Here is a 21,136-nt window from a genome sequence, read left to right on the forward strand (position 1 = left end):
AGTGCTCTTGCAGAGAGCCGGCACGGGCTCGACGGGCCTCCTCCTGTGCTGTAACCATTCTATGATTCTCTGATTGTGGGCCACGTACTAAGCTGAACATGTAGTCTACATCCAGTGTTCAGTCAATGGCTGAAGAGTTGTATGTTTTACAAGTTTTGGGGTAGCTAGCATGCGAGCTAGGCTAGACTGTACTGATAGAAAGAAAACATAGGAACTGTTCAATGAAAAAAGACGACGATTCATCTAGTTAGCCTTCTACCATCCTGCTAGACACATGATACAATAATGGAATTGTTGACTAATCGTAACAATCAATCTCTATCAATTAGTCTGCAAGAGACCCAGAAATGACACGTGGAAAATTCCAGTGGTACAGCTGTGGGAACCCTAGGTCCCAAGTCATTTATTCCCTAACCCTAACCCAAGCACACACCAAGTCATGTCTCAGGTTAGTCATGGTATTCCAAAATTTATTTTCTTAAAGAAATCTAATTTGCATTTGAATGAATCAATACTAACTACTTTTACTGTCTCCCTCGAGTCTGTGCCAGAGATTGACCGCCCGCTCACTGAAATATTTTTTCCGCAAATTAGTTTTGAATTTACTCCCCTTCCAGTGCAGGCCATGTCTGCTGGTTCCACTGTTCCGGACAAGGTGAAATAGCTGGTCATGGTCTACATTATCCAGTCCCTTTAGAATCCTGAAAACAGCGATCATTTCACCTCTCAACTTTCTCTTTTCCACTGAGAACATGCCCAATCTGAGAGAACATGCATGTAAAAGTCTATGTTGAGCGAAAATGTGGCGTTGTTATTACTTTATGCATCATGAGTAGGGAAGTAATATATGCATTATGTTATACTGTTTACTGCTTATTCATCTCTATGTAAATCAAACTACTTGTTGACTCAAAGCTTAAGCATCAGTCTGGTAAGTGTGCATATTTAGTTTGCTTTTGAGGAGATGAAAATCATGCAGCGGAACTTGACACATTTCAGTGTATGGAGTAAAGCTTCTCTATTATAATTCCTGGATCTTTCGATCATTTTTCTAGATGTTGGGCAGAAAAAAAGAGAGTGAACTCTGGATCATGGGGGAATGAGAGGTCTGCTTAGGACAATGGCTGGCAATAGAGGGTATAAACTCAAATGGGACAAATGGCGTGTCTGACAATGCAGCACTCCCTCAGTACAACACTAAAGAATCAGTCTAGATTATACATTCAAGTTTTGAAGTGAGCCTCAAAGCTGTAACCTGCTGATGCAAGAATGCTACTAACTGAGCCAAGCCTGACATTCTACAAGAAGTAACAAGAGTTTAAAATAAAATAGTAGATCCTCAACGTAATGAAAACACCATGAGCCTGATGGAATCATCTTGCTAATCGTATTTGGTTTACAAGAACAGGATTATAAGAATATATTACTTACCCTAGGGATGGTTACCGCCAAACATCTTCGAATATATCAGATTAACAAAAAGCTCATGTCTCATTACTTCAACCATTTTAAGGACGAGTGTACCAAACAAATGTGTTACTTTGGCCAGATTTATAATGCAAATCTACTATTCATTGAATTACAGTTGCTCCAAACTTTAAAAACTGCATCAAAATTGACCTTGCTGTTTTGGGGTCAAGTTTGGATACATTTTGGTTTACACAATGCATTGCTCAACATAAAAGATGATAATCGTGATTACTGAACCGGATAATGCCACATTCTTTTTTGACATTACAAAATGTAAATTTTTAGTCATTAATGCCAGAATAGTCATAAAATGCACCACACAAAATTGCAGAAGTACCTGAATCAATTCAACAATGCTACCTAAAGGGTTGCACAAAAGACATGCAACAGAATAAACAAAAAGGCTGTCAAGCTATTGAATTGCTGAATTGAATATGTGCAATTCTAATAGTTTCATGAATGCATTGCTCACTTAAATAATGCACTGTTTACTAGGATACTTCAATTCATTTATTATTCTTGAGAAAAGTATACCAGTCCAACTATGCAAGTTAATGGTCCTGTAGATTTTCTTAATGTCCACAGACCTACAATTACCAAAGGTTACCCCAACTGTACCTACTGTAATACTTCTAAAGTTGACAATTTACAGAACCAGTGTTTTTCCAATGTAATTTTCACAAAATTAAATAAATACATGTAACACAAGACATTTGACCAAACAAACACCTCCTTCACAGAAGAATATGGTGCATTTACAGCATATAACTGCCTTGTGAATACAGGAAACTTTCTGGTATCCAGCACTGACGGGACCGAGCTGGTGCCGTCCCATCAAAACTGCCGTAGAAACCAGCGCCAATGTTAAAACATACGGAGCTTCTGAGCTCCGTCTGAAGCAACAAACCCTGTTGCAGCTTCAAAACAGTCGGCGCAGCTTGCAAGCGTCTCTGTAGCTAAGCAACAGCTTCAGCTACACGCTTGCAGAGCCTGACTGGAGAAAAAAAGCGACGAAAAGTAAAAAAACTTATCTGCACCGACTCCTGAATTTTGCCGGTGGATAGAGCTTTCCGGACATTTAACCTCCGGTTAAACAAAAGTTTCCTGTAATTCCAGAGCTTTTGTCTCAACTACCCTACCCAGAGGAACATTCTTAGCATGAAGAAATGATTCCCAACATCAATTTTGAACTTTCAATTCGCTAGTTTGTTCCGATGTCCTGTTGGCCTGTCGTCATGGTTTAATTTGAAATAGTGCTGCGGATTAACCTTTTTTATTCCACTTTGTATCTTATATACCCTCTCATTCACCTCTTTCAATTCTGAAGAAATCAGAGTGTAACTGTTCCTCCTCTGTACAGAGTCCAGGGCTTGGATATTTATCCTATACCTCAGTGACCAGAAATGAATGCAGTACTGAAGGTGCAGTCTGACAAGACCATCAGCAGGACAGCTTCAGAACTATACAGTACAAATTTGGAAATACAGTTCAACATTCCAATTGCTTTGTTGATTGCTGCTCCACAATGACTAACCATGGTAAAATGACTTTATTATCACTCCAGTATCTTTTTCATACTTTACCACAGCATCTCTCAACAGCATTCACTGAGGAAGTATGTCCCTCATTTTTCTTCAAAAATGTACATGGCCAAATTTGCAATTATATAGCAAGTTAACAAGTTAAGGATTTCACTGACATTTCTAGCACAATGATCGTTTTCAGGCACCACTCACCTCAATTCCACTCTGTTTGGTCAGTTTAACAGCAGTGTTATAATAGCCGCACCGCAGCAAGTGTTCCACCATCATACGGTCCATGCGTTTTTTCTTCCACATATTAACTGCTGCTGCTTGGTCACTGCTATGTTCTTTCAAGTGCTCAATTCTACGTTTGCACAGCTTTGCACTCTCATCCTCAGCTTGGATTGATTCGACTGCCTGCAGGAAGGACAAAATATACTCTCTGAAAAACATCCAATATGAAAACGGATCTGCAATGCATTTTTGTTAAGCAATGTACGATAAAACAAGTGCGAGTTTTGGTTTGAAGTTGAATGTATACCAGCAATGGCATAAGGCTGTAACTACAGCATGCCAAGTTTCCATAGGCAGTTTCCATTATAAATGTGGACGCAGGAATTTATAAATGAAATAAAGTAAGGATAGAATGCATGACTTGAAAATGGGGAGCAACTATTCCTATTATCCCCTGCTTCACCTGAAGATTGCATTTGGTCTCATCTTCCTGTGAGTCATGCCATGGTAGAGTGATTCAACAGTATTGCATATAGCAGGCATTTCTTTTAAGTGTCATATTTACACCTTCTCATCACACTTTGTTGGTAATATCTGTATTGCTATATAATAGGATATTCTCCAAATCAGTGAGCATCTGCATATCCATACACATAAAAATGCAATGCCAACTTACCATGTGTTATTAAATAAAAACAGAAAATGCTAGAAATACTCAGGTGGTCAGGCAGCACCTGGGGAGAAATGTCAATGACCTGAAACGTTAACTCAGTTTCTCTCTCCGCAGATGCTACCTGACCTGTTGATTATTTCCAGCATTTTCTGTTTTTATTTCAGTTTTCCATCATCCGGAGTATTTTGCTTTTGTTGCATCATGTGTTATTATTTTCTTGATGTTGAAAAATAAATCCTACATATTTATTCAATGCTAGAATAGTATTCATCTGCAATAGTCTCTTTCAGATGTCCAATTTTACAAAAGCAATACACATATAATTGCATCACTTATTATATTTCTATTATTCTTACTCTCCATTTTGTTTTTTGAATCCAGATTGCTACCATAGGTTCCTGCAGCTGAGGGCTGGGGAGTGGGCAGGGGGGGGGGGGGGGGGGAAGAGGGGGAGTGGAAAGAGGGGGAGTGGAAAGAGAAGATGGCAGTAGATAACAGGATAGTTGAATTCATGAACTTCTCCAGTTATGATCAATGTCACCCCAGATGTTAAAAGAAATACTTTTCCAACTCCTAATTTAAGTCTTTAAATCAGTTTCAAATGCTAATTTAAACACTCAGGAATGTAAATCACTAACGAACCAAACAAGGTATCATCTTTATCATGGTTTATTAAAATAATCCCATGTTCAGTCACTAAAACTAGAGGTAACACTAGCTTTTGTTAATAAATTTACATCTCTAGTAGGATGAATATTAGTTGAAGCTCAAAATCTCTATAGAAAATACATTATGGAAACTCTATAGACTCTGGAACAGTCCCTATGGATTGGAGGGTAGCTAATGTAACCTCACTACTCAAAAAAGGTGGTAGACAGAAAACGGGGAATTATAGACCGGTAAGCCTGATATCGGTAGTGGGGAAAATGCTAGAGTCCATTATAAAAGATGTAATAGCAGAGCACTTGGAAAACAGTGACCGGATCAGACAAAGTCAACATGGATTTACAAAAGGTAAATCGTGCTTGTCTAATCTACTGGAATTTTTTGAGGATGTAACTGGTAAAATAGATAAAGGGAGAACCAGTGGATGTGGTGTATTTGGACTTTCAGAAGGCTTTCGATAAGGTCTCGCATAAGAGATTAGCGTGTAAAGTTAAAGCACATGGGATTGGGGGTAAGGTACTGACTTGGATAGAGAACTGGCTGGCAGACAGGAAGCAAAGAGTTGGAATAAACGGGTCTTTTTCCGAGTGGCAGGCAGTAACTAGTGGGGTACCGCAAGGATCGGTGCTAGGACCCCAGCTATTCACAATATATATTAATGATCTAGACGAGGGGATTAGATGTAATATCTCCAAGTTTGCAGACGACACAAAGCTGGGTGGGCATGTGTGCTGTGAGGAGGATGCAGAGAAACTCCAGTATGATTTGGACAGGTTGGGTGATTGGGCAGATGCATGGCAGATGCAGTATAATGTGGATAAATGCGAGGTTATCCACTTGTGGCAAAAACAGGAAGGCAGATTATTATCTGAACGGCAATAGATTGGGAGAAGGGGAAGTGCAACGAGACCTGGGTGTCCTTGTGCACCAGTCGCTGAAGGTAAGCATGCAGGTGCAGCAGGCGGTTAAGGCGGCAAATGGTATGTTGGCCTTCGTAGCGAGAGGATTCGAGTACAGGAGCAAGGATGTCTTGCTGCAGTTGTACAGGGCCTTGGTGAGACCACACCTCGAGTATTGTGTGCAGTTTTGGTTGCCTTATCTGAGGAAGGATGTTCTTGCCATGGAGGGAGTGCAGCGAAGATTCACCAGACTGATACCTGGGATGGCAGGAATGACGTATGAGGAGAGATTGGGTCGATTAGGCATATATTCGCTGGAGTTTAGAAGAATGAGAGGGGATCTCATTGAAACTTATAAAATTCCAACAGGACTAGACAGACTAGATGCAGGAAGGATGTTCCCGATGGCGGGGGAGTCCAGAACCAGGGGTCACAGTCTAAGGATAAGGTGTAAGCCATTTAGGACAGAGATGAGGAGGAATTTCTTCACCCAGAGAGTGGTGAACCTGTGGAATTCTCTACCACAGAAGGCAGTTGAGGCCAATTCATTAAATATATTCAAGAAGGAGTTAGATATATTTCTTAAGGCTAAAGGGATCAAGGGATATGGGGAGAAGGCAGGGACAGGGTACTGAGTTTGGATGATCAGCCATGATCTCATTAAATGGCAGAGCAGGCTCGAGGGGCCAAATGGCCTACTCCTATCTTCTATGTTTCTATGAAACTTGGTTTTATATTACAGGCATATTAGATCAGTAAAATATCAATGTATTTAAAATTGTGTATCTGGCACATATTCCCTACCATAGGACAAAACTACAGCACGGCATGCGAATGTCTGTCGGGCACAAAGCATGCCAATTTGTGGTGTAAATGGGACATTTAAGCCAATTAAAACACACTTTTTAAAAAGAAATCACTCTATACGAGGTGTTCCCATTTACTAAAAAACATCCAATTAACAACTGGCAATCACAAAAGCAATAAATCCTTCAGCAGGCATGTTCATTCCCCATCACTAATACACTTGAAAATAAGACTAAGGAAGCTGAGAACAAAGTCACTTGCACCGGAAACAAATTTTGTAATGTGGTTGGTAAATAGATTACAAATATATCTGCAAGGCCCTGTATCTTGAAGAATCATGGGACAAGTAATAGGTTTATCTTGCGTCAGTCATATGCTAATTTGATGTGCTTTATTTATTTTGCTACATTCGATTTGTTGTATTAGATCGATGTGCAAACTGCTGTCGAACCCGCATCTGCCATTGAATACCCAAGAGCAACTGCATGGGAGAGCGACTAGTCACTATATTTTTTAACTGACTAAATCTTTAAGACATCTGAATATTTGTTACCCACAACATGTCTACACACATGTATCTACCAAGGTTGTGCTGTAACTGGCTGTTAGGTGGTGTACAAGAATAGTACAGTAGTGTTGACTCTCCCTTGAATTTCTTTTAACTCCCCTGCAGAAGTGCATTTACACTCAATGATTACTGCCACATCCTGGCTGAGATCACACTCCTTGTATAGAATGGTATAGCAATAGCCTTGTACAAGCGGCTGGGTCAACCACCTTCTCCCAAGCCTGTGCAAATAATGCTTTATAGCAATCTATTAAGCATATAACTGTCTTGACTCGTCTGTAAAAGTAAAGTACATTAATACCCCTGCTCAGCACAAACATCCAGGACTGGAAAGGTTGCCAATCCACACTGCTGCTGAGACAGCTATTTGTTGACTTCAGCTGACCAGCTCCTGCTTGCGAGATGGTATGCAAGACTGTACACCAAAGGTGATGGGGAGGAAAAATAAATTGTAAATTCAAAAATCCCCAAAGTTTTAAACCTCAAGGGTTTTTTGGGGTTATGGGGGGTCGAGAGGAACAAGTGTTACCTTCAACAATGCATTTTCCCGTGGAGGCAATCCCGTAAAGTACACATGGTCTGACATCTTCAGAGATAAAATTATCTTTGCCCTATTTAGGTCCTGAAGTAGCACTAAATCATGATTTTGAAGGTTTAAAAGGTTGCTTCAATCCATAGTAAATCTTTACTTTAACAAACATTAAATTTCCATTTCATTAACACTAATGACAATGACACTACAGGAAACTTTCAAATTAATACAAAGTCAGAAGGCATCCAGGAAACAAATAGTCAATTAACTTCAATGTTGAGTAATTTGAATGTTAATCCATAAATTGCAACTACAGTATGCTGAATACTATAATTAATAATAATACATTGGAGCAACGTGCAAGCTTTGCCAAATATAGACAGGTGTAGCTGGGAAAATTCCACTTAAAGAAGTTGAAGCTGTGATATCTCAATAAAAACTCAAATTAATGTGGTAATAACTAGCAGCTTTTATATCCAGATCCCCTAGAATAATGTCAAAGAATAACAAAGTAACACAAGAGAAGGTTTCTCCACCATGTAAACCGCTCAGATGTCTTTACATGAGTGTCCCCCAAGGATCTATCCATCCTTGGCCCCCTCCTATTTCTCAACTACATGCTGCCCCTTGGCGACATCATCTGAAAACACAGCATCAGTCCCCCCATGTACGCTGACAACACCCAGCTCCACCTCACCACCACTTCTCTCGACCCCTCCATGGTGTCTAAATTGTCAGACTGCATCCAGTACTGGTGGAGCAGGAATTGTCTGCAATTAGATATTGGGAAGACTGAAGCCATTGTTTTCGGTCCCTGCCACAAACTGTGTTCCCTAGTCACCGACTCCATCCCTCTCCTTAATATCTGTCTGAGGCGGAACCACACTGTTCACAACCTTAGTATCATATTTGACGCTGAAATGAGCTTCCGACCACATATCCACAGCATAACTAAGACCACCTACAGTACTACCACCTCCGTAACATTGCCTGTCTCCGCCCTTGCCTCAGCTCATCCCCGCCTTTTTGTTAGCTCTAGACTTGACTATTCCAACGCACTCCTGGCTGGCCTCCCACATTCTACCCTACGTAAACTAGAGGTCACCCAAAACTCGGCTGTCAGTATCCTAACTCACACCAAGTCCCATTCACCCATCACCCCTGTGCTCGCTGACCTACATTGGCTCCCGGTTAAGCAACGCCTCGAGTTCAAACTTTTCATCCTGGTTTTCAAATCCCTCCATGGCCTCGCCCCTCCCTATCGCTAATCTCCTCCAGCCCCACAATCACCCAAGAAATCTGCGCTCCTCTAATTCTGTCTTCTTGAGCATCCCTGATTATAAAATCACTCAACCAGTGGTGGCTGTGCCTTCTGTTGCTTAGGCCTCAAGCTCTGGAATTCCCTCCCTAAACCTCTCCACCTCTCTTTCCTCCTTAAAACCCACCTCTTTGACCAAGCTTTTGGTCATCTGCCCTAATTTCTCCTCATGTGGCTCGGTGTCAAATTTTTTGTCTTGGTATACTCTTGTGAAGCGCCTTGGGACGTTTTACTACATTAAAGGCACTATATAAATACAAGCTGTTGTTGAGGAACACTACAGAAATTTATGTTGTTGAAGGAATGCTCCTAAAGACCCCCCTATACAATGGCTTTAGCAGAGTACCTACATGTAAAATACACTCTTCCATGTATTTAAAAAGCTAACCACAACATAGCTGGCCACCAATCTTAAACCTTAGTTCCTAGTACCTGGGTTTGATGGTCGGCTAACTTGAGACTGTAGCATTTAGCAGTGAACCCTTTTACCACCATTGCCACCATTCTCACATCAGGTTATCACTGGATAGGTTACCACTGGATAGGTTACCAACTGGTATGCCGTTATCTTAACAATTCTCAATTTTATCATTTATTCCTGCTATACCATTAGAAACGACCATGGTATGACTGAATTGTAGAAAGCAGGTATCAAAATTGTGTACATATATAGCTGTACCTTAAATTGAATAGGTTATCATTTTGTTCTGCTTCATATATTTATAACAGCACATCATTAATATCAGACCATTTTGGGGCTACATTTTTTCTGTAAGTTACACACACATTGTTTGTGTAATCATTGTTTAAGAATACACTGTTGATTTTGAATACGTGTTGCATTAAACTATTAAGACCAAGATTAAATAGTTGTGGTATGGAAGCATACAAAGCTTGTCTCAGTCAGAAAGTCTGACCACATAATGGCATGGGAACAAATGTTCACTGAAACTGAAGGTGTATTGTTTCATGGGGGATTCTTCACTCTGGTTGTGGGCCAATGAGACATGCAGAGTCTAAACCAGGAAGTATAAATTAGATTTAAATAATGTACAGAAAGCGAAATAAAGATTGGGAAGAAATCTGGAACACTGTCAACAAAAAGCTGTGGATGCAAGGACATTTGGAGCTTTCAGGACTGAATTCAATAGATTTTAGTTAGGGAAGCGTATCGAGATATGGAACAAAGGTGGTTAAATGGATTTGAGGTGCAGCTCCAATTGAATGGTGGAGCAGGCGCGAGGGGTTGAATGGCCTACTCCTTTTCCTAATGATTCCAAGTTCTAATCATGTTAGAAATAGCACCTTACATCAATTTTGGTAAATTTGTTATTTTTAATGATGCAAGGAAAGAAAAGTAAAAGATTTGCATTTATGTACAAGAAACTTTCGATTTACCGGCACCTAAATAACCGGAAATGTCAGTTAACTGGCAAAATTCAGGAGTAGGTTTTACTTCATCTTTATTTGCCTTCTTCCATCTGTGCCGTGCAAGGGTGTGGCTGCAGCTGTTGCTAAGCTACAGAGACGCTTGGAACTTGTGGCCATTGTTCTACAGTTGTTGCTAAGCAACAGGGTTTGTTGCTTTATACGGAGCTGTCAGCTCTCCCTATCTTTTACTGTAGCGTTCGGTTATCCGGAATTTTTGATGAACCGGCACCACGTCGGTCCCGTCCGTGCCGGATAAAAGAAAGTTTCCTGTAGCACCTTTCATATCCTCTCAATGTTCTGAAGCACTTCACAGACAATTATTTTGAACTGTATTCACTGTTGTAATGTAGGCAAACACAGCAGCCAGTTTATGTACAGGAAGGTCTTTTAAACGGCAATGAGATAAATGACAAAATAATTCGTTTTGATTGTGTTTGTTGAGAGATAAATATTGGCCAGGACACCAGGAGAATTCCCCTGCTATTTAAATAGTGCTGAGTGATCTTTTATGTTCACCTGACCGGCAAACAGGGCCTTGGTTTGACATCTCTTCTGAAAGACAATGCTGAGTAGTGTACGAAAGTATCCTGCTAGATTACGTACTCAAGTTTTGGAGTGGGTCTGGAACCTAGGATTTCCAATTCAGAGTTGAGGTGTGATCACTGAGCCAAGCTGACAATTTTAGCCAAAAGACCAAGGAATGAGTAACATTTTTTAAGTTTGTATCTTCCCCTCCTCAAAGCCTAGCCGTTTCCTATGAGTGTGTCCACAATCTACCATTGAGGTCCAATGTAATTTTTTTATGGCTTCTCTGTATCCACCAGATCAAATCCTTATAACATTTTAAGCACAGTGATCAGATCACCCCTCAATCTTCTATAATACTACAAGGGAATACAAAACAAGTTTATGCAACCTGGCCGCATAATTAAACCCTCTAAGCCCTGGTAAGATTCTGGTGAAAATGTGCTGCATCCCCTGCAAGGCCAATATATCCTTCCCAAGGTGCGGTGCCCAAAACTGAACAGTTTCTCACCATTTAGAAAATGTTCTGATTTATCTTTCTTAGATCCAAAGTGGATGACCTCATACTTACCAACATTGAACTCCATTTGCTACAGTTTTGCCCACTCACTTAATCTGTCTATGTATTTTCGCAACTTTCTGCTCCCATCGACACGACTTGTTGCCCCTCCTAACTTAGTGTCATCTGCAAACTTTGATGTATAACTCTCTGTTCCTTCATCAGAGTTATTTTTTTTTAGCAAAACGTTGAGGCCCAAGAATAAATCCCTGGGGAGCATCAATTGTCACATTCCGCCAATCAGAGTACATACCCTCTGTCTCCTACTTCCCAAACAATTTCCAACTCAAATCAAAAGGCTACCTCGAATTCCGTGCACTTTCATTTTTGCCAATAATCCCGTGTGCGGAACTTTATCGAATGCCTCCTGGAAGTCCATATATTCAACATTCATAGACACTCCCTTATCTGCCTTATTAGTGACCTCCTCAAAATATTTCAAGCAGATTAGTTCGACACGATTTACCCTTTAAAAACCTATGCTGGCTCTCTCTGATCAGCTCATATTTGTTCAAGTTTTCAGTAACTCTATCCCTAATGTAAGATTCTAGTAGCTTCCCGACAACTGACAGGCTTGTAGTTACCTACTTTCTCTCGCCCACCCTTCTTAAATAATGGAATGACATTAACAAATTTCTAATTCTACAGCACATTGCCCTAATAAAAAGAGTGCTTTGAAAGATTAGGCTGACTGCTTCTGTACCTGCCTCATCTACTTCTTTGAATATCCTGAGGTGGAAAACATTAGGTCCTGGAGATTTAGCCAAAGTCCCATTAATATCTCCATTACCATTTTCTTTGAAACTTGTACTGAATCCAATTAAGTTCCTCCCATTGATTTATTTTTAGATTCCCTTCTATCACTGGTATTTTGTCCTCTTCGTCTACTGTGAAAACAGATAAAGTACTTTAATAATAATAAAGAAATTACCAATTTGAAAATATTCCCAAGCTGAATTAAGTATTCCATAAAATGTGCAAACACCATTTGTATAAACTTATATACAACTGCAGGTTTTGAAAATTCAAGATTAGATTTCACCTTTGTGTACCAAACGAGCTAATAAACAAATATCCATTTCTAAATTATCAAAGCAGCACATTCTCCAGCATGATTGTATCACAATGTTACACAACAGATAAATTCACCTCAAGTATTATTAAAGCAACTCAACTGAATAATGAATTTCTACTGTTTTTATTCTGTTAGTTCAAATAATGCAAAAAGCAAAGTTATAGTTCCAGTGCAGTATGGCAGCATTAAAGTGCCAGCACTAGCAATGTTATTCATTGTTTGATAGAGATATATTAATCTTACATCAACATGTACAAACAAAAATATTGTACTTTATTGCAATTATTTACACGCTTCACAGAATTTAATAGTATTTCAATGGAATGCAGCTTAAATAAAACTGAAAATTTCTGGCCAATTGAAGCCAACTGCTTCAAGGAATTGAAAAACAAAAAATCAACATAATTTTATACTTTGTGTGGCATAGCAGTAAATTTGGTGTTCGACATTACATGGAAGCACTGATGAACCTTTTTGCAACCATGCTGCCAAAGAGCAAAAATGCTGTATTTAAAATTGTATTTCAAATGTAGATTTCAAATTCTTGATAGCTCAGTGGTTAAATATATCTTGAGAACTACAAGACTTGCAAGGGATCCGGTTCAATCCCTAGTTTGTGCTAAGTTAGTTGATCTCAACTCAGGTGGTGGTGGGAGTACTACAATTGGCGATTTAAAAAAGCAGGGCTTCCGCTTCTAATTGGTATCCAGTGACCTCCGCCAGGATTGCACATGCGGTAGTCAGGTAAAGACAGAATTGGCTCGAATGTGATGACCTCCCATCTGGATGCAGGAGAGTCTATAATGGCATATTTGTTAAATGAGTACTTCGTATCCAATTTCACTGTGAAGGAAGAGGACCAAGTACTAGCTGTGCAAGGGAAGCTAAAAATAAGTTGGGGGGGGGGGGGGGGGGGAGGTGAAATGCAATGGACTTAATAGGATAATTTTTTTTTTTTTTTTTTTAAATTGTTAATGGAGAAAATAACGGGACTTAATTGAGACAAATGTCCAGGACATGATGGTTACCACCCACCCCCCAAAGCCCCCATTCCCAACCCCCTCTCCAGGATATTAATAGAAATGAAGAAACTGCAGATGTGTTAATGATAGAAAGCGCTCTACATTCACAAATTGTGCCTTTGGATTCAAAAATGTCACTCCATTTTTTTTTTTTTTTTTTTATAAAGGGAGGGAGGGATGGATATACCAGATAACTACAGACCTGTCAGTTTAACATCAATTGCAAGAAGTTACTGGAATCTCAGAGACAGGGTCACTGAGCATTTGGACAAGTATAAGCTGATCAAAGTGAGTCAGCATTGATTTGTGAAGAAAGTCAACGATCTGAAATGTTAACTCTGTTCGGGTACAGTCAAGGTACATTCCCATGAAGGGGGGGGGGGGGGGGGGGAAGGTAGGGCAACTAAAGCCAGAGCTCCCTGGATGACGAAAGAGAGAGTAAGATGAAGCAGAAAAAGGGCGCATCTGACAGATGTCAGGTTGAGAATACAAGTGAGAATCAGGCTGAATATAGAAAGTTCAGAGGGGAAGTGAAAAAGAAAAGAGGGGCAAAAAAAGAGTATGAGAATAGATTGGCAGCTAACATAAAAGGGAATTCAAAAGTCTTCTATAGGCATATAAATAATAAATGGGTAGTAAGAGGAGGGGTGGGGCCAATTAGGGACCAAAAAGGAGGCCTAAGTATGGAGGTAGAGGGCATGGCTGAGGAAAAACGAGTACTTTGCATCTGTCTTTACCAAGGAAGAAGATGCTGCCAAAGTCAGTGAAAGAGGAGGTACTTGAGATACTGGATGAGATAAAAATTGATAGAGGAGGTTCTAGAAAGACTGTCTGATCTTAAAGTTGATAAGTCACCAAAACCAGATGGGATGCATCCTAGGCTGCTGAGGGAGGTTAAGGAGGAAATCGCGGAGGTACTCGCCATAATCTTCCAATCCTCCTTCGATACAGGGGTGGTGCCAGAGGACTGGAGAATTACAAGTGTTACACCCTTGTTCAAAAAAGGGTGCAAGGATAAACCCAGCAACTACAGGCCAGTCAGTTTAACCTTGGTATTAGGGAAGCTTTTGGAAACAATAATCAGGGACAAAGTTAACAGTCACTTGGACAAGTGTGGATTAATTAAGGAAAACCAGCACAGATTTGTTAAAGGCAAATTGTGTTTAACTAACTTGATCGAGTTTTTTGATGAGGGCAAAGCGGTTGATGTGGTGTATATGGACTTTCAAAAGGTGTTTGATGAAGTGCCACATAATAGGCTTACCAGCAAAGTTGAAACACATGGAATAAAAAGGACAGAGGCAGCATGGATACAAAATTGGCAAAGTGACAGGAAACAGAGAGTAGTGGTGAATGGTTGTTTTTTGGACTGGAGGAAGGTATACAGTGGTGTTCCTCAGGGGTCAGTACTAGCACCACTGCTTTTCTTGTCTTGATATATATTAATGACATGGACTTGAGAGTACAGGGCACAATTTCAAAATTTGCAGATGACACAAAACTTGGAGGTATGGTGAACAGTGAGGAGGAGTGATAGACTTCAAGACGACAGACAGGCTGGTGAAACTGGTAGAATAGATGGGGGAGAGCCAGTAGATGTGGTGTACCTGGACTTCCAAAAGGCCTTCGATAAGGTCCCACATAAAAGATTAGCATGGAAAATTGAGGCTCATGGGATAAAGGGGAAAGTTTTGGCGTGGATAGGGAACTGGCTGTCAGATAGAAAACAGAGAGTTGGAATAAACGGCTCATTTTCTGAATGGCAGGCAGTAACAAGTGGGGTACCACAGGGATCTGTCCTGGGCCCCCAGCTGTTCACAATTTACATTAATGACCTGGATCAGGGAGTCGGATGCAGCATTTCCAAATTTGCAGACGACACTAAACTAGGAGGGGGGGTGGGCTCAGAGGAAGAGACCAGGAAGCTCCAGAGCGATTTGGACAGACTGGGCGATTGGGCGGATAAATGGCAGATGCACTATAATGTGGACAAGTGCGAAGTTATCCACCTTGGGTGCAGGAACGGGAGGGCAAATTATTATTTAAATGGCAATAGATTGGGAGAGGGGGAAGTACAGAGAGACCTGGGTGTTCTTGTACACCAGTCACTGAAGGCGAGCATGCAGGTGCAACAGGCGGTCAAGAAGGCAAACGGTATGCTGGCCTTCATAGCAAAAGGGTTAGAATACAGGAACAGGGATACCTTGCTGCAGCTGTACAGGGCACTGGTGAGACCACACCTCGAGTACTGTGTACAGTTTTGGTCGCCTCATCTGAGGAAGGATGTTCTTGCCATGGAGGGGGTGCAGCGGCGATTCACCAGGCTGATACCAGGAATGGCGGGAATGACCTATGAGGAGAGACTATGTAGTTTAGGGATGTACACACTGGAGTTTAGAAGATTGAGAGGGGACCTCATAGAAGTGTATAAAATTCTGACAGGTCTAGACAGACTGGATGCAGAAGGAATGTTTCCCTTGGCGGGTGAGAACAGAACTAGAGGACATAATTTAAGGATAAGGGCTAAACCATTTAGGACAGAGATGAGGGGGAATTTCTTCACTCAGAGAGTGGTGAACCTGTGGAACTCATTGCCACAGAGGGCAGTGTACGCCAGCTCATTAAATATATTTAAGAGGGAATTAGATATATTTCTACGGGCAAAAGGGGTTAAGGGTTACGGAGAGAAGGCGGGGACGGGATACTGAATTAAAGGATCAGCCATGATCTCATCGAATGGCGGAGCAGGCACGAAGGGCCGAATGGCCTACTCCTGCTCCTATCTTCTATGTATCTATGTATCTATGAAATGAGCAGACGAAATTTAACGCAGAAAGGTGCGAAGTGATACATTGTGGTAGGAAGAACAAGGAGAGGCAATATAAACTAAAGGGTACAATCCTAAAGGGGGTGCATGAACAGAGAGACCCGGGGGTATATGTGCACAAATCGTTGAAGGTGGCAGGGCAGGTTGAGAAAGTGTATGGGATACTGGGCTTCATAAAGAGGCATAGAGTACAAAAGCAAGGAAGTTGTGATGAACATGTATAAAACACTGGTTCAGCCTCAACTGGAGTAGTGTCCAATTCTGGGCACCGCACTTTAGGAAAGATGTGAAGGCCTTAGAGAGGGTGCAGAAAAGATTTACGAGAATGATTCCAGGGATGAGGCACTTCCATTACGTGGATAGACTAGAGAAGTTGGGGTTGTTCTCCTTAGAACAGAGAAGGTGGAGAGGAGATTTGATCGAGGTATTCAAAATCATATGGGGTCTAGACAGAGTAGATAGAAACAAACTGTTCCCATTGGCAGAAGGGTCAAGGACCAGAAGAGACAGATTCAAGGTGATTGGCAAAAGAAGCAAAGGTGACATGAGGAAAAACTTTACACAGCAAGTGGTTAGGATCTGGAATGCACTGCCTGAAAAGGGTGGTGGAGGCAGACTGAATTGTGACTTTCAAAAGAGAATTGGATAAATACCCTAGGGGAAAAAATTTGCAGGGCAGCAGAGCGGGACTAGCTGAAGTACTCTTGCAGAGAGCCGGCACGGGCTCGATGGGCCGAATAGTTTCCTTCTGTGCTGTAACCTTGCTATGCTATAAAGGCAGGTGAATGGAATTGAAGTGCAGATCAAACATGATCTAACTGAATGGCAGAACAGGATCAAGGGGCTATATGGCCTACTCCTGTTCCAATGTTTCCCCATCAGCACTAATCATCTGGCCTTCATACACAAAATTGGATGGGGGTACCAAAGGCAGCTACCACCTTTGGAACTATACCCCAGAAATCAATTCCTTCACATATTAAGAGGAAACAAGGGAAGAAAAAAGGACCTCAGCATGAACCACTAATAAAGTTGTAAAATTCTGTCTGCTGCACTGGTCAACCTCAATATTGTGGGTTGAAAGACATTCTCTTTTTCCATTTTTAATTGATAAACAATGGCCTAGATTTTCCAATTGCAACACCGATGATAACCCATCTATCTATGAACATATAAATACCTCAATCTTGTAATCTTAAAAATATTTCAGTAAACAGTGATTTAGCTTATTTATGTATATATAAAAGTAAACCCAAACTAGTATTTACAAAAGTGGCCTAACATGATTTTTGCCAATGACTATGACTTTGGAGCTATGCATCAGGGTGCAAGACATTGGGTTCGATTTTCAGTGTGCCGTGGAATCAGGATTGGAGGCGTGTGGGGGGTTAAATTCCCGAAATCAGGGGTCCCAACAACATCCCGCCTCCATGCCAGTTTCCAAAGGAGGCGGGTACCCACCCCACACTGGGGCCCGCCTACCTGAGGCGGGAAGGGGTTAGTGCCAATTAACTGCCTGTTAACAGGCAGTTTTTAGCCTAATCACTATTTTTAAGCTTGAACTTTGGGATTCCCGACGGCTCCAAACCACGCCAAGTTGGAGTCGTCGGGCCATCGAGTTGAAGAGCTTGGAGGGGTCGAGATGTCGGTGTTCAGGTGAGCGATGCGTGCATGAGTGCAAAGGCAAGTGTTTGGTGTGTCTAAAGTGATTAAAGTGTAAATTACCGGTTCTTACCTTTTCAGCCTTCCTTCGTTTAGGTTCAGGGAGTCCCTCATCTCACTGGCACAGAAAGCAGAATGGCTGCGAACTGTCAAAAGTGACAGCCTGCAGCTTTCTGTGCAGGAGAGATTTCTAACTGAGTCTGTGACGAAGGACTCATGTTAGAAGTAAGACTGTCAGTGTTTGACAGCTTCAAACAGCTGTGAAACGTGGATATTTCATCTGTCAAAACCTCTTGACAGATGAAATTTCAGTCTGTGACGTCACCTGTTGCCGGGTGGTCCTTAATTGGCCTGCTGAGCCCGCTGGGCGGGCTCAACAAGGTCAATCAAGTTAAAATCGCGTTGATTGGTCGCATCTTGATGGGAGGCAGGACTACAACCCCGAAAGTTGTAGTCCTGCCTCCAACCCGATTCCAGAATGAAAATCCAGCCCATTAAGTACAGAATGAATGCTGCCCCAAGTGCTTCTGAGCCTCTAATCATACCCGAACCAAAGTGACAGTTGGGAGTCAGGCTGTTTCATCTCATAGAAACATAGAAGATAGGAGCAGGAGTAGGCCATTCAGCCCCTCGAGCCTGCTCCGCCATTCAATGAGATCATGGCTGATCTCCTTTTCTTGTTTTCCAACCAAGAGCAAAAAGGATGCAAGGTTATCCCAATTTCTGTAAAAAAGACCCATTAAAATAGAACTATTCATCCTGAAGTTTTCTCCCTCCTTTTTCTGTGGGGAAATGCATGACCTTCATGTGTCAACTGCATACAGTGAGGAGAGATTGGGTCGATTGGGCTTACACTCGCTGGAGTTTAGAAGAATGAGGGGGGATCTCATTGAAACTTACAAAATTCTAACAGGACTGGACAGACTAGATGCAGGAAGGATGTTCCCGATGGTCGGGGAGTCCAGAACCAGGGGTCACAGGCTAAGGATAAGGGGTAAGCCATTTAGGACAGAGATGAGGAGGAATTTCTTCACCCAGAGAGTGGTGAACCTGTGGAATTCTCTTCCACAGAAGGCAGTTGAAGCCAATTCATTTAATATATTCAAGAAGGAATTAGATATATTTCTTAAGGCTAAAGAAAGCAGGGACAGGGTACTGAATTTGGATGATCAGCCATGATCGCATTTGTTGTGTATGTAACCGTTTACCTTTAAGGGAACTATAGAATGTAACCGTTCGCCTTTAAGAGCACTACTTTAGGGTGGCACTATCTATTGGCTCATGTATACTGTAATACCGATAGTGACCACACCAGTATATAAGGGTTGTGATACGTTAACTAGGGCAGAATCACCCGAGCCTCTGAATAGTAAAGACGTGTTTTATTTTGTTAACAGTGGAGTCTGTGATTATTTATAATACAACCCACAGACTTAACATTGGCGACGAGTCAGGATTCGAACCCTGCGGCAGTTGTTCCACGGCGGCTTCGTCCGAAGACAGGACGTTGAAGAGAGGTTTCAATCCTCACCAGTCTGGAACCGACAGGCTGGAAGCGACAGGCATTAGGACCCTGAAGCCTCCATAACCTCGTGGGTAAGCCGCAGCGTTGGCTGCAAAGACAGGGCGATCGCAATCCCTGATAAGAGCCGCGGTGAAACGCGCGAGCGGGTGAGCCAGAGGCCGGGGGCCGCTTTCAAGTGCGAGGCGCAGCCGGGCCATCGATCGCATCCGCTGATAAGGCCCGCACTCGGCCTGAAAGTCAGCGTCGGGGGAACGGGTGATAACCGCCATTGAAGTGGGCGGAGAGCGCCGAGAAGCGCGGGAAAACCGCCATTGAAGTGGGCGGGGAGAGCGAGAAGCGCGGGAAAGCCGCCATTTTTCGCGGGGAAACCGCTGAAGAAGAAGGAAGAAGCGGGAAACCGCCATCTTGGAAATTATTAAGAATTTCAGGAAAGTAATAAGATTTTTCAGAAAGGCTGGTGTGTTCTCAAGAAGAGAGGGAAAATAAGTATAAGTAAAGCAATACTTGTGGTGTTCTCAAGAAGAGAGAAGAAAATTAATTAGAATTTTCAGAAACAAGAAATAAGTAAAGCAATACTTGTGGTGTTCTCAAGAAGAGAGAAGAAAATTAATTAGAATTTTCAGAAACAAGAAATAAGTAAAGCAATACTTGTGGTGTTCTCAAGAAGAGAAGAAAATTAATAATAAGTAAAGAAATACTTGTGCTGTTCTCGGAAAGAGAAGAAGATGCCTAAGCGAGGAAATATTAATGATTTTAATGCTGAAATAGAAGACAGGGCCACGTATGGGGAACGCATAGGAATATATTGCGTAGCCATATACGCCAAGGCAATAACTGTGTTAAATTCGATGGGAGCAAAAACATACGGGCTCTTGAAACATCTAATAGCACCAGTTAAACCAGTGGACCAGACCTTCGAAGAGATCGTAGCAGTGCTGAAGGATCAAATTACTGCAAGCATTTCCAAATGCTACCGTTGTGGAAAGACAACGCACGACCAGAATCAGTGCTGGTTTAAGAATCAAGAGTGCAGGAAATGTGGCAAACTGGGTCACATCGCGAAGGTATGCAGGTCCAGAAAGAAGACCAACAAACAAAGGAAGCCACCACCACAAGAAAAGTACAACAAGGTGCATCAGGTGGCTGAAAAGAGTTCAGACGAACAAAATTCAGACTCAGACCCAAACAGCCAGGAGTTGGATAGTCTGAGAATCCACAATGTGGGTAAAGTAACTGATCTACAGACGATCTGGGTCACACTAAAAATAGCTGGAGTCCAAGTACGAATGGAGCTGGACACGGGATCAGCTGTATCAGTCATCAACCAAAAGGACTACCACCGACTATTCTCTCACATACCCTTAAGAAATACCAAGTTCGTATTACAGACATACACGGGGCATCGCGTATACCCCATGGGGAAAATAAGAGTCAAGGTGAGAGATAGGGGTAAAGTATACCCAAGTATGAATTTGTACGTACTACCTGAGGGAGGACCACCACTTCTAGGACGGGAGTGGATCAAGAAAATAGACATGGAATGGCACTACCGACAAGCAATGACGAGTGAGGACTCGGTGCAGACAAGCAGCTCAGACTCTGAGCCGGAAGACGATAAGTCCAGCTTATGTATGAAAAACAAGGTTAACATTAACTCACAGACTAAGGTTGGAAAATCGATGGCGTGCATAAAGACAGAGAATTCTGAGTCTGTTCAAGCTACAGACATATGCATTACGGAGGAACACCGGGCTCGAACTCAACGATATTTCAAAGTACAACAACAATTAGAACAATTAAGTTACCGCCTCGTACAAGAG

The 21,136-nt window shown here is 41.8% G+C and overlaps 1 protein-coding gene across 1 annotated transcript in view; it reads right to left on the reverse strand.

The window, feature by feature from the left end:
- Nucleotides 1-21,136, reverse strand: part of maea (macrophage erythroblast attacher, E3 ubiquitin ligase) — a 214,569-nt gene that overhangs the window by 169,298 nt on the left and 24,135 nt on the right. The window contains exon 4 of the mRNA XM_085975457.1: nucleotides 3,207-3,410. Coding sequence (XP_085831583.1) covers nucleotides 3,207-3,410 — 204 coding nt within the window. The remainder of the gene's footprint in view (nucleotides 1-3,206; nucleotides 3,411-21,136) is intronic.

Source organism: Somniosus microcephalus, chromosome 2, assembly GCF_052327205.1.
Source record: "Somniosus microcephalus isolate GS21.2 chromosome 2, FLI_Smic_1.0, whole genome shotgun sequence".
NCBI lineage: Eukaryota > Metazoa > Chordata > Chondrichthyes > Squaliformes > Somniosidae > Somniosus > Somniosus microcephalus.